General features: G+C 37.7%; 1 protein-coding gene across 1 annotated transcript in view; it reads left to right on the top strand.

The window, feature by feature from the left end:
• LOC114067902 (phosphatidylinositol 4-phosphate 3-kinase C2 domain-containing subunit gamma-like) overlaps positions 1-13,003 on the top strand; it is a gene marked incomplete at its 3' end in the record, with an annotated part of 125,140 nt that overhangs the window by 76,194 nt on the left and 35,943 nt on the right. Inside the window, exons 16-18 of the mRNA XM_027903656.1 lie at positions 524-712; positions 11,558-11,651; positions 12,765-12,859. Coding sequence (XP_027759457.1) covers positions 524-712; positions 11,558-11,651; positions 12,765-12,859 — 378 coding nt within the window. The remainder of the gene's footprint in view (positions 1-523; positions 713-11,557; positions 11,652-12,764; positions 12,860-13,003) is intronic.

Genomic DNA, 13,003 nt, shown 5'->3' with positions numbered 1-13,003 from the left:
ATTAAAAATAGACACACCTGCTTTAAGCAGTCAAAGCAAGGGCAGAAATGAAAGCAACGACAAGCAGTGGTGTGTGTCTACAGTAGTTAGTTAGAGACAATATACAGCAGATGGATGTGACAATTTATCTGCTGATAACTTAGGGAAAACAAACAAACAAACAAACAAAACCCCCAAAAAACCAAAACCCAAACCAACAACAGTAAAAACAATCAAAAAACCAACACCAACAACAGAGACAGCAAAGAAGAAAATTGAGAGTGCTTGGGATGTGAAATAATCATATGTGTATGTCTTTTGACACTTCATTTTTATATGACCTAAGGCTGACAGATCCAGAGTATAAGTATCACTTTTCTTATAAAAGCTGGTCTGCAGAAAATGATATCCTACCCCAAGGAAAACACGTACTTAGCTGAAAAGCAGTGTACTGTGTGACTTGGCCCCTCTGTACAATAAAGGTTGCTACACAAAGCTCCAGGTGGTTTTAATTTCAAACTGAATTTCTAATCTTCTTTTCCAGACTCTCAGAGCAACAGAGAAGAATCTTATGGTTTTATCGTTACCACTGCAATAATCAAAATTGCTCCCTTCCTCTGGTGCTGGGCAGTGCCCCCAGTTGGGATCGAACGACTGTGTCAGAAATGTATGCCGTGTTGAGGAGCTGGAGGTTTTCTAACCCTTTAGAGGCACTTGGACTTCTGACTTTCAGGTAGGGGAAAATCAACCAAGTAGGAAAATAACAATGAACAGAGTGATCGGAGTGATTAATGCAGCGCTGCAGTGTGCTCAGCGCAGTGTCACGCTGTGGTTCGCTGACTGTGCTTTCGGCTCTGTCTCTGTGTCAAAGTGAAAATAGAGTTGCAACTCCTGGGATGACCTGGAGTTGAAGGTGCCAGCCCTGTCTTCTTGGCTGAGAAGGTTTTCTGTTTCTCAGGATAATGAAAAGAGTGTTGCAGTCTCTACAACAGACTCAGTCAGTCTCTGGTAACAGGTGATCAGTCACATGCTTAGCACTTACATAGCACTCCATATCTTCAGACTGCTGTACAGACATGAAGTGACTAATGGGAGATAAGGAGGACTGACAACAATCTATGTAAATACATAGAGTCCCGCGTGTAACCTATCTTTCTGAAGTAGATTGGATGAAACTTTAAAGCCAGTTCCCCACACTCTGAATAAATTCTGTTGTGGTGCCTTATGTTCCACCCCCACTTCTTACACTGGGAGCTGATTGTTTGTCAGGAGACTTTCTTGATGGTGGAGATAGTCCTACCCATGATGTAATAGCAGATGTCAGGGGACAGAATCTGTGTCAGCAGTTACATTTCCTCCAAAAACTTGGGAGGTATTGTGCATTAAGTGACCTACCTGTGAAAACATTTAACATGCAGATGAAATCCTTGAGCAAATTTGGTTTATCAAGCCCTTGCTTGTTTTGGGTAAGCACAGGCTGCACCAGCTTTGCTATCTCAGTTTCATGCTGTACCTTTAGGAAAAAAACAAACCTCACCTAAAGCTTTACTTGAGAAATTACTTCTACAGTATTAAAAATATTTATTAAATATTCTTAAACTGATTTTTGACTGTTATTTCCCTTTTGATGCAATTTCCTCAGAATCCTTGTATCCCTGTTTCATATCTGAACTATTAGTAGTTTCACATGTTTGCATATCTGTCTTTTTATGCATAGTGGGAATGAAAGATCACTCAAAGATGGAAGCAAAGATCCTGAAAGATCATATTCTGGAACATAGTACGGTTACCTTATTTACCGTTATTAGGATCCATTTCTAATTTATAAAAGATCCACATAAAAAGGAGTGTATGAGCAGTGTGTTGTCTTTCACACCCGAGAGCAGCAAGAGATTTTGAGATTTTTTTTTTTTTTTTGGCCAGGTTTTCAGATCAGATCTTTTGCACAGTTTTGGTTTTGTGTATGGGTGGCATTTCTGCAAATGAAGAGCTTGATTGTTCTTTGAAGATGCAGCTCTGCACCAGCTCTTCACCACACCCTGGTGTGGTGCAGAATATCAGTCCTGTCGGGTGCTTCTCAAGATATTTAATAAGACTTAGTCTGTCACTGAGCTTCTCAGTGTGTAGCGGATGCAGCGGATGATTGATCATTCTGGCTACCACAAAGATTGCTGGCATGAAAAGATGGGAAAATGTCATCACCCTGTCTCTGTTGGTGCCACCACTGGGAGTGGCTGGCACCTGCAGTCATGCCAAAGAACAAATACTTCTCTCCTGATCAGGATCATAGATTACTTGTGCCTTTAGTTTCCTTCTCACAGAAGATAATATCAATCCAGTTTCTTTGCTTCATGGTAACACCACAGAAAAAAGTTCTGGATCATGGAACAAATCCTCTTTAAAAAGAAAAAAATTTGTTCTTCTCATATCCGCAATATTTTGTAGGTGCATGAACAACTGGGAAGCTAACCTTCAGAAACAGAGAGATTGCATTTCCTTAAAGTTGTCTAGTTTCAGAGACATTTAGGTCGCATGATTTAACAGCTGAGAGACATGTATATGCAAATTGAGAGAGTGGGTTGAAGGAGGGGAGTACTTTCCATATAAATGGGTTTCTGATGCTTCCTCTCTCAGTTCTCTTTTTCTCAGATTTCTATCATTTTGAAAAGTAGAGTAGCACTGGATAGGGTCCAGCTTCCCTTCACCATTACCTTCATTGACTTTGGATCTGGACTCTTTAACTGAGCTGGTTTTGAATGTTCATTCAGCTCTATCCTGTATTATATTTGGCACTGACAATTCATCAACTCAGTTCCTCGCTTCTATCATCCACAAAGCAGCTCTCTGATTTCTTGTGATTACTGAGACATGGCTGAAAGATCCAAGTTCATATAAAACATGAGCAGAATATAAAATAAATGCTTTTGGTATATTCATGCCTATTTTAAGGACTTGTGTTACTGTCACTGTCAAACCATGGGTAAGTAAAATGTATTAGGGATGATCTTTGTCTACATGTACTGCTAACATGAGCAACTGCACTAAATCAGCCCAAAAGTCTGTGTAGTGTATCCCGCCTCCAATGGTGACCAACAAAAGTTACACAGGGAAGAGAATAAGAATGGGCCGAAGTGGGCTACTCTCCCAGCTTCCAGTGATCTGCAGCTCAGAGGCTTCCTGAGACAGAATTTTTTGGTTTAAGCGCCCCCTTGCATTTTTCTTTCTATGATTTTTTTTCCAAATAAAAATTGATTCCACATAAACATTCAGCTTTCAGTACATTCTAGAGCAAGGAAATATGCAGTTCAGCTTTATGTTGTATCATTTCTGTGCACCACAACTTACCACATTTATCAGTACCATAAAAGAAACCAAGAGTTCCCAATCACTCCAAATTCTGGATGCTTTCTTTGGTGGAACTTCAGTTTGCAGTCTCTTAAAGAGTATCTGAATTTGTCCTGCGGGCACGTGCTTATTGTTTATATAGTTTAGTATAGTTTAGAGAGGGTACTCAAAATCATTTCTTTCTACAAGCATTGGGTTGGAGGCTCTAAATTATCCTTCTCAGCAAAAAAAGCAGCATCTGACCTGATGATTAAGCTCAAGCTCACGTTTGCAAGGATGAAGAAATGAAAATCACTTCCTCATTGCCTGGGTTAGCAGACAGCATCGCAGAGCTTAGAGAGAGGTATCACAGCCCATCAGATGATGCCCCGTTATCAGGCATCTGAGCTAGAAAGCTCTTTGTAACTTTCTGAAACTTCTAAATTATTTTGCTCACTACACAGATAGAGGTACAATTTAATAGATGTTTCATGTTCTGTGAGCATGTCTCTCTTGCTTATGCTCTTCCACTTTGCAGGCGCCTCTCAAGGCAGCCAAATGATAACATACTCATTTATGCAGTGGAAAGGAAGAACTTTCATAAATTGAAAACATAATCATGGTACATTTCACAGATAAATTCAGCAGCAATGTTGCATCCAGTACTTGGAGCAAGTGCATTGATTTTTAAAGCCCCAGAAGCCAACACTTAAAAAAAAAACAATTTAAAAAACAATGAATGTTCCTTTAATCAATAAAGATTGGATGGAGAGAATGGGAGGGGGAAGTGTAGAATAAGATTTTACACTCTTACTTTTACCTCTAATTTCAGGGAAGGATGATTATAAGCTGTTGTCTGAAATATAAAATTATCCCTTAGGCAGAAGGTATAGAGCTGGTCCCTCCTACTCAGAACAGCTCATTGCTGCCCTGTGCATCTTGCCGTTGACTTCACTTATTGAGTTTGGTAAAAAGCCAAACCTTAGTGGAGTTAGAGCTTTCTAGGACAGTGTCTGCATCGCATAGCACACTAGCCAGGGAAATAACACCAGTACACTCCTGTATTTAGAGAATTTTCCTATGACAGAAAGAAACCAGAGGCAGTGTTAGAAATGCCATCATTTACTATGTGTTGCTAGTGGGCGATTGTTGTGTGTATGTATAGAACAACCATACTTGCAATTTTTTTTGGCTAGTTATCTTGCTATTCGAATTTCCAGAAATGAAAGTCCAGACATATTTTTTAAACAAAAAACCATAATATTTTCTTGAATTTTTTTTTTAATTTACTGGCACATCTAGAATGCACTTTGCAGCCCTGTGAGGTGTCATGGCTAGGAATCAGGAAATTGAACTAGAACCAGGAAACAGCCACCCAAGAACAAGGTGTGTCATTTTCCAGCATTGTGAATGGCTGCAACGATTTTGAAGAGAGGACTTTTTGACATAGATTGTGGAGGTGAAGACATAACCTTCCGGGTAGGATTTAACATTTTTACTACGAGATTCTAAGTCTGTCTGGGCAATTGCACAGGAAAGGACATTCCTTTAAAATGAGGTGCCAAATCAGTGGTGTCAGAGGGACTTTCTTATTTAATACCTTGCATGGAGCAGGCAGAGTAGGGGAAGATATGACTCCACCTACCTCTCCTTGACCAGAGAAGGTGACTTTGGTCGTAGAATCACTCAGCCTTTGACTTTCACAGTATTATTTTTGATTTTCACTTTCCGTAGTAGAGTAGCTATTGAGTTTCAGAGCTTAAGATATCTACCCAGTAATAATAATAGAATGTGATAGCTTGAAGACAGATTTTGTTCTTACACCTTTGCAAGCCAAATTGATTTAGAATCGTTGAATCAGATTGTCATTGTTTTAATAAAAGCAGAATTTAAAATGTTCCCTTAGAGTTCACAATGGAATGTCCAACAGAGTATTTATAAATCAGATAGAACTAGAGTAGATTTTGTCCGTTTGCATCTTACTGGTTACTTGGCTGTAGTTATATATCAACTATGGAGAGCAAACATGGGCTTATGCAAAGAAATAAGATAAGAACAAAGTAACACTCTACTGTTTATTTCATACTTTGATGTACAGAACACGCTACTGATAAAGCTTTAAAAGTGCTTGTGCTTAATATACATGAAATTTAGTGATAGCTTAGATGGGGATGTATGCACTGGTAGGAATAGACAACTCTTTATTTTAGACATCAGAACATGATAAATTCTTTTTTTATTATTTTTTTTCACTTCCTTTAACCATTTTTAGCTTTCTTGGCAATATATATGAAGGTACTGCAGCCAAAAACTACAGTAGGACAAATAAAAGGCAACTATATAGGATATGGCATGCTTTCTGTGCATAAATGTGCAATCTTGTCAGGAGGCCAAATCTGTAAATTATCACATTTTCCATGGTTTAGTCTTTAGTTTTAGTGTAGCAGAGAACAGAGTTTGCGTCTGAGCTGGGAAGAACCTTCTAGATCATAAGGTTTTAAATGAAAAACTGCTTTTGTTACTTTCTTCCTACTCTTGTTCTCTCCTAGATTGTGGTTTACCATATGGTCTCCATGACATCTTAAACTTATTCTAAGTTGTTTTAGTCAGAATTTCCTGTAGAAAGTCTATGTAAGCATCACTTAAAGTATATTTTCTGTAAGTAAATTCAGCAGAGCTATCTGCCAATCAATCAGCCAAAGCAATAGCTGTTGAATATGGCCATGACCTTTGCAATGAGTGGGGATGGGAAGGGTTCGTGTGACTTCTTGCAATGAAGAATGAATATGTGACTCTTTCTCAACAGAAAATTATGAAAATACAGTGCCCTTTTAACTGATGGTACTTTTTATGTTTCTGTACTTTCTTTTAGTTCTTACCATTTTCTAGTCCTGATGCACTCACTCGCTGTTTTATTTAGAAGCCTTCAAAGGAATGAAAAAAACATCAACAGAAAATCCTGCTAATGTTGTCTGTAGGCTAAGACTAAAGGAATATCTCAATCAGTTTGTTCTCTCTTCCTTTCTAATTAATTTTTGAATACTTAAACTGCCTCATAAAACTTACCTGTCTATTCTTTTAAACAGTTCATTCATACTTCCTCTCCTGGCCCAGTTACACCCATCAGGGACACGGTACTCTTTACTACTTAAAGGGTTTTTTTGTTTTCAGTTGGTATCTTCATTCCAGTAGGTTTGCTAGCTCTGCTTTCCTTGGTTCTGCCAGACTTAATAACGTGCATTTCACTGGACTGAAGTCTTTCTTTTTTGAAAGCGCAACAGAACTTAAAATGTGAAGGGAATTGCAGAAATATATGTGGCATGTGATAAACCTCTAACTAAAAAGAAGGCCTGTGAAAGGCCATACTGTTCTCTGCAGAGATCCTCACATGCCAGAAAATGTAGTGAATTGCACAGTTCCAATGACCTGACAAGTTTATTTCAGCATAGGGTTATTTTAAACAGCACAGAAAAATTAGAATAAAAAAACTGTTTAAAATGAAATGCGCATCTATTTCTCATTTACATTCAACTCACCACTGGAAGATGCTAAAATCTCCAGAGAATTTCACAAATCCACAAGATGCCTCAGCAGTGCTTAGTTTTCTGTTTGAATCTGATTTAGCTGAAAGGTACAGCTAGACAAATAGCTCCCGACTGGCTGGCTGTATGAAAAGAATAAAACACTGAAAGTTGTCCTTACTTCTAAAGCAAGTTGTAATCTATGCTTATCCAGCTCAAAATTCAGCTTTCACAAAAATAGTCTTTTAAGTCTTGAGGGAAACCTAATAATCTACAGCTACTTAGAAATTAAAGAATGGGTGGCTGTCAGTCATTGGCATCATGCAGGGAGGGAAGAACAAAACAGCAAAAAGGGTGTTGAGGTTAAATATCAGAGGAAAAGAGTTTCACAATTTATGGAGAATCCAAGGTGTGAGAGGAGCTGTGAAAGGGAAATTTGAAGTCCTGCATAGTGTGACCTGTTACTACGGACTAGACTCAACAACTGTAATTTGCATATTGTTTGTTATTCAGAAGAGTCTTTGAGTGTGTAAACCTGGAACAAACTTGCAAGAAGTCACAATCTCTGTTGTGGAATATGCATTACCTGAAGAGAGAACAAATTAATTTTTTTCTCTCAAAAGAAGTAAGCTACGAGATTTTACAATACAGCAAGGCAAATAAAAGGGGGATCCGTAGTTCTCTTCACTGCAGTATTTATTGACCAAAGGTCGTTTGTAGAGAAAAAAAAATAAAAAAGAAAAACCAACCAAACAAACAAACAAAAGTAAAAGGAAATCTACAACTAGGTGAAAAGTACCATTTAATTTGCTGCTTTTTTTTTTTTTTTCCCTAGCTAAATTCTCCTGTGTTTTAGTGAAAAACATAAAACATCTGGGGAAGATGAGTCCCCAGATGCCCTGCTTCTCTGAAGCCACTGTCAGAGGCCACATGTCAGGAATCTGACAATCTGAGGTTCAAGTCCTTTGCAAAATTGATCTGATGTTGACAAGCTGCGCTACAGATGAGCTCCTCTTTCTTGGGCATGTACCCTTAAAGACTGGAATATTGAATTTGTTGCTGTAAAGTCGTCTCACTTTTTTGCTTTCAAGAGTTTTCAGTAGGTTTAAATAATTGCATATTCATTGTAGAAAGCCCTGGAAATCAGTTGTCCTCTAATATCCAAACTATGAACCTTTTTTTCTTAAGCCTGAAGGGATTTCTCTTGCACTGAGTCACAGAGCTAAAAAAATCAATTAATTGTGTCCTCTAATCAAGAGCAATTTATGGATTATTAAAATCAGATTTGATGCAACTCAAATGTTTGCAAGATTATTCACTGGGAAAAAAAACCCTCCAGCCCTAATTAATTACCAGCCTACAAGATGGCATAGTTTCCAGGCATGCGAAGGGTAGATTTTTTTACTCAGATCTGCTTCTAGACCGTACCCTATTACTGGCTTTAGCAAATAAACTGATGTATGTGAACACGAATAGCATAAGCACCATGTAATATTAATGGAGTTCTTAAGAATTTGCCATAACTCTAATATTCCTGAAGATGTTAAACTTTTGCTCAAATACAAATGTAAGGGGTAAAACAAGTAGAATTAAATATTTTACCTGTACACAATATTTAAATACAAATTAAATGTTGTATCTGTTACCTGTTGTACCTGTGGCCCTGAAGAACACTGAAATTCAAGGGAGCAATGCCTATTAGATGGAGGGTTCAACAGATTGTCAGGTAGTTAAAAAAATGTACCAACTGCCCATTCTGTTAAAAAGACTCAACTAATCCTCAGGCTGACCTGGAGATTTACAAGCTGAAGCAAACATTTTAGTAACCAGGACCAATAAATCACTGAAATCTTGTTCAAGAATAGTGACAAGAGAGCTGTTTCCTGAAGCAAACTGCCCTGCAGATGTTTAATAGCAGTGCCCATGCGTTTGAGCTCATCATTATCCTAATCCCATCTCCCTGTGCTACCTCTGGTAACTTAGATATAGCCCCAGTTTTGACTTGCAGCAGACTAATTCTAAATAAATCAAACATTAGCTCTTGAATTTTCTGGAAAGTTTGGGATTAAAATAATTTTGTTGTTCTTTGTTTAGCTGGAAAAAATAAGAGTTTCCCTCATTATAGCATTGCATATATATTTAGATTTTGGCTGCTAGTAAGGACAAGCTGTAACTAAGTAATAACATTTTTCTGCTTGACTTGGTGCCTCTGTAGAGTGTATTTCACTGTTCAGTAGCCTGTTGAACTAGGAGAGAAGGGAAAGACTAATTTCCATATTATGTGCACATGCTTGGCACACCACCCTTTGGAGCAATTGCCTAATTAGAAAATAGGATGATATGAAAGAGATTATTTTTTTAACATATAGACCTCCTTCAAATATGCTTTTTTTTTTCTAAATAGCCATGTGAATATTAAAGTAACAACTTCTCATTTCTAATAGGTTGCCTAAAATAAATTAAAAAAAAAAGAAAATAAGCCTTGCAGAAGATGCTAATTTGGGTCTATCATGATAATTTATTTGTAATGTATTCCTCCTCTCCCCATCAAGGCCCTCTCAGCATTATACAAAGAATTATGAAGTGTATTAGAAACATAATCAAATATGTACCATAACATACAAATGAAATAATAAAACCAGACCTGAGCTGCACTGTTAAAAGGGGGTTTGAAAGTGCTACAGGTGGCAGCTGGTTGCAGCCCAGAAAACCAGGCCTTTCAAGTAAATCCAACTGTTCACCGTTGTTTTTTTTTTTTTTTAATCAAAATATCCACATTTTTATTTGATGGCCTGTAGTTAATTCACTGATCAAAGCATACATACTGCTTTGCATCAGCTTGTTTTACTTAACTTAAAAGCTCAAGATTCAAGCAGCAGGTGCCATTATACTGCTGAGCACTTAGCTTTGCAGTTTTTTCTCATTTTAGCTTGATAGCAATGACCAGTCGTTGCTGCAAATATTGAATCGTCTCCTCTGTTTCACTTCTGATTTTTATTTCTACTGGGTATATTGTTGACAAAAGGTGCTGGATGGGAAGGTGGGAAGAGAGCAGTCTGGTTGTGTGCTGAGCTCCTGAAGCAATAATACTTTTGGCCTGTGACATCTTCTGGCCCGCATGATGGTTCTGATTTCAAAGGACTTTCCTCGGGGTGAATTGTCAAGATAACTCATGTCCTTTAGTCGTCATTTTTATGTGTGCAGAGACTGCCAAATCAGAGGTGTTTCCAAAGACCCTGACAGCCATATCAGTTCAGAGGGGAGGGATTTGCTGCTTTCTGTGGGGCAGGTGCTTGCCCTCAGAGAACTGGAGCAAAGCCCAGCAGCTCTTCTGAACAATATCCAATTGACTGGGGTGCTGTTTGAAGACATCTTTGCCCCTTAGGCAGAGATGATCCTTCTTGCAGCTCTGGTAACTGGAAGGTCTCTGTGAACAGTTCCAGTTTGCTTCAGGAGAAGACAGAAAAGATTCTTGGGATGGCAATGGACAACATGCAAGTACTGATACACAGATAAGGGTGAAAACGCGTAGGAGACATACACAGGAAAGCAAATCTGTTCTTGTCCTAGTGAAAGCAGAACAGTAGCAAACCCGCTAAATTTGAAGCAATCCAGGCAACTTCTGTGTACCTGAAATTCTGCATGTATGGCACTATAGAATGATTAAGGTTGGAAAAGACCTTCAAGATCGTTGGGTCCCACCTTTAATGATTAATATCGTAATTGCAGAATGTGAAAAGGTAGCAGTTATTTTTTGTATTTTCAAAAGAAGTCCTCGAAATCATATTTTTTGGCTTTCAGATGTTAAAAGAGATACTGTACAGGTTTTGATTTTTTTTTTCTCTAAAAAGAGAGAAAATGTTTTCTTGAGAGCCATTTTCAATCAGTCAGATTGCATCAAAATTTCATTCTCTTTTAAAGAAAAATGTTTTTACCATTTATATTACCCAGGCTTCTTTCTCTGTATTATCCCCGCTGCTGTACTATGTTTTCTTCTTTTATCCTTTTTACAGTGAGAGCTCTCCATCTCAAAATCTATACGAGGCTACAGCCACTCTGTTTTCAACCAGATTGGTTGAGAATACAGCTTATGCGGAGAACTCAAACATTTTTCGATCAGAAATGTCTGTTTCACTGACTTGGAGCCTTTCTGGGGGAAGATGTTAGATTTTTTTACTAAATTTTCTGTTAACAAAAATAAGACTAAAAAAACCAACCTGTGTTTTCAGTTACTTCTGTAAAAAAATTGCTTCTGTTTAAAGAGCTTTTTTTTTTTTTTTTATGATACAATCCAGATGAGCTGATATTAGAAAAAATTATCTGAAATGAACCCTCTTGGTATGGGAAATCTCAAGCTTTTCTGTTGTTGCTCAGAACAAAAGTTTTAAAGTTAAAAGTTCCTATGGCACAGAAATTTCCTATTTCAGGTAAGAGCAGCAAGAGATCTCTAATTTACTTCATATTTCAGGAAATTACAATGCATGGTAGCTCAAATTAAAAAAGGTATTTGAAAATCAGGTTGGGGTTTTTTCCCCTGTATGACACTGTAACAGTCAATCCAATTAAGTTATCTGTGTTTCTTGACTCTTGTTACAATAAAGCAAATTAATTGATCTTTTTCCCTTTCCATTTTGATAGAAAACCATTTTTTCCTAACATTTTATATCAGTGAGAGCTCAGGAGAGTTGCAGTGGATCGGTAGCTCTTAATGATACCTATTTGTTTTGTTCTAGTTTTCCGGATCAAGATATTCGCAGAACAGCAGTCCAACAGATAGAAAATATGTCAAATGATGAGTTGTTAGAATACCTCCCACAGCTGGTTCAGGTAAGGAGGAAATTGATAGCCAAGGAAATGGTCTGTCCTGATCAATAACTTCATTAATGCTTTTGGTTCTTTCGGGTGGGCTGATACATTGTCAGTCGAGTAAATAAGAAATGCTGGTCACCTGATGCAATTCTTGAATTAAAAACAGGGCTGAGATACGGACTGTTTTCCACTTCTTTTGGCTTGCTGGTTGAGCTTTGCTACATACTATAGGAAGGTATTTTCAAGTGATAATGAAAAAAAAAAAAAGGAAAGAAAGAAAAATAAAAAAATGAAAAAGTGCATCTGAACAGTAGAAATTATGCTCTGATCCCCAAAGCAGGTGGCAGGGCTTCATTGCACTCAAGGAAGCAAATGGTGTTACCACAAATCACAGTTTTCTTAATACTATATATACACCAAGGAAATCACTGCCAACACAGAGTAACCTGGACATTTGGGTGTAGCATTGTCTCTTTAGAGATGTATGTTGCATTTCACTGGAAATTAATGTTTTGCAAGTTGTGGCCTTGCTGCTTCCAAAGCACTTGGTGATTGAGGAGGTCCTGTGTTGCAATTGAGCAGGAACTCTTGAAAGCTTTATTCCCTTATTTCATAGCATTGTGCACAAGCATGATTTACTATTCCACATTGCAGAGTTTTTCAGGGGGTGTTTTGTGTGTTTGTGATGTGTGTACATCTAGATAGGTATCTACTTATGCATGTATGATTATATTTACTGCAAAGCAGTGGAACCTTCGCAGCTTTACAGCATTCACACACTAATGTGACCTTTCACTTTCCACAGCTTCTATTTCACAAATAAGTTTATTTTGCAAACCAGACAAGCAGATAAAAAATTAAATACAGCATTGATAGTTTTAAGTGGGGGAAGAAAAGCTGCATATTTCCATACATATTAACACAGCCAGAATCAGCATGGTCTCTGCCTGTCTTACAGGTGGTGGCAGATTCTCGTGTCCTGAAGTTTCTTTGCCCATTCCATTGCTAGAGTAAACTCTGTCTGTATGATTGTTTCATTCAGGCTAAGCACTGGGTTCTTTATGATTATTTTTTTATAAGGACACAAAAGCCAGCATAAAATTGATTCTTGATATCAATTTATCTCTTAAGGTACTCAAGTTTGAGTGGAGTCTTGAAAGCCCTCTAGTGAAACTCCTGCTGAATCGTTCCCTTCAGAGCATCCAAGTAGCCCATCAACTTTACTGGTAAGATCATTTGCCAGTGCTACCATAGTAATGTTCTACCACAGGGAAATTTATCCATTATTCTGTTGGTGAAAAACTCTCTTTTAGTTTAAAATTAACAGAAAATGTAGGGGTTTGCCCCTTTTTTATTCCACTTTTAGTACT

The sequence above is a fragment of the Empidonax traillii genome, unplaced genomic scaffold, assembly GCF_003031625.1.
Source record: "Empidonax traillii isolate 1590-97213 ecotype Southwest subspecies unplaced genomic scaffold, ASM303162v1 scaffold987:size331254, whole genome shotgun sequence".
NCBI lineage: Eukaryota > Metazoa > Chordata > Aves > Passeriformes > Tyrannidae > Empidonax > Empidonax traillii.
Note: the sequence above shows the minus strand (reverse complement) of the source record. Positions and strands in the feature narration are given on the sequence as shown.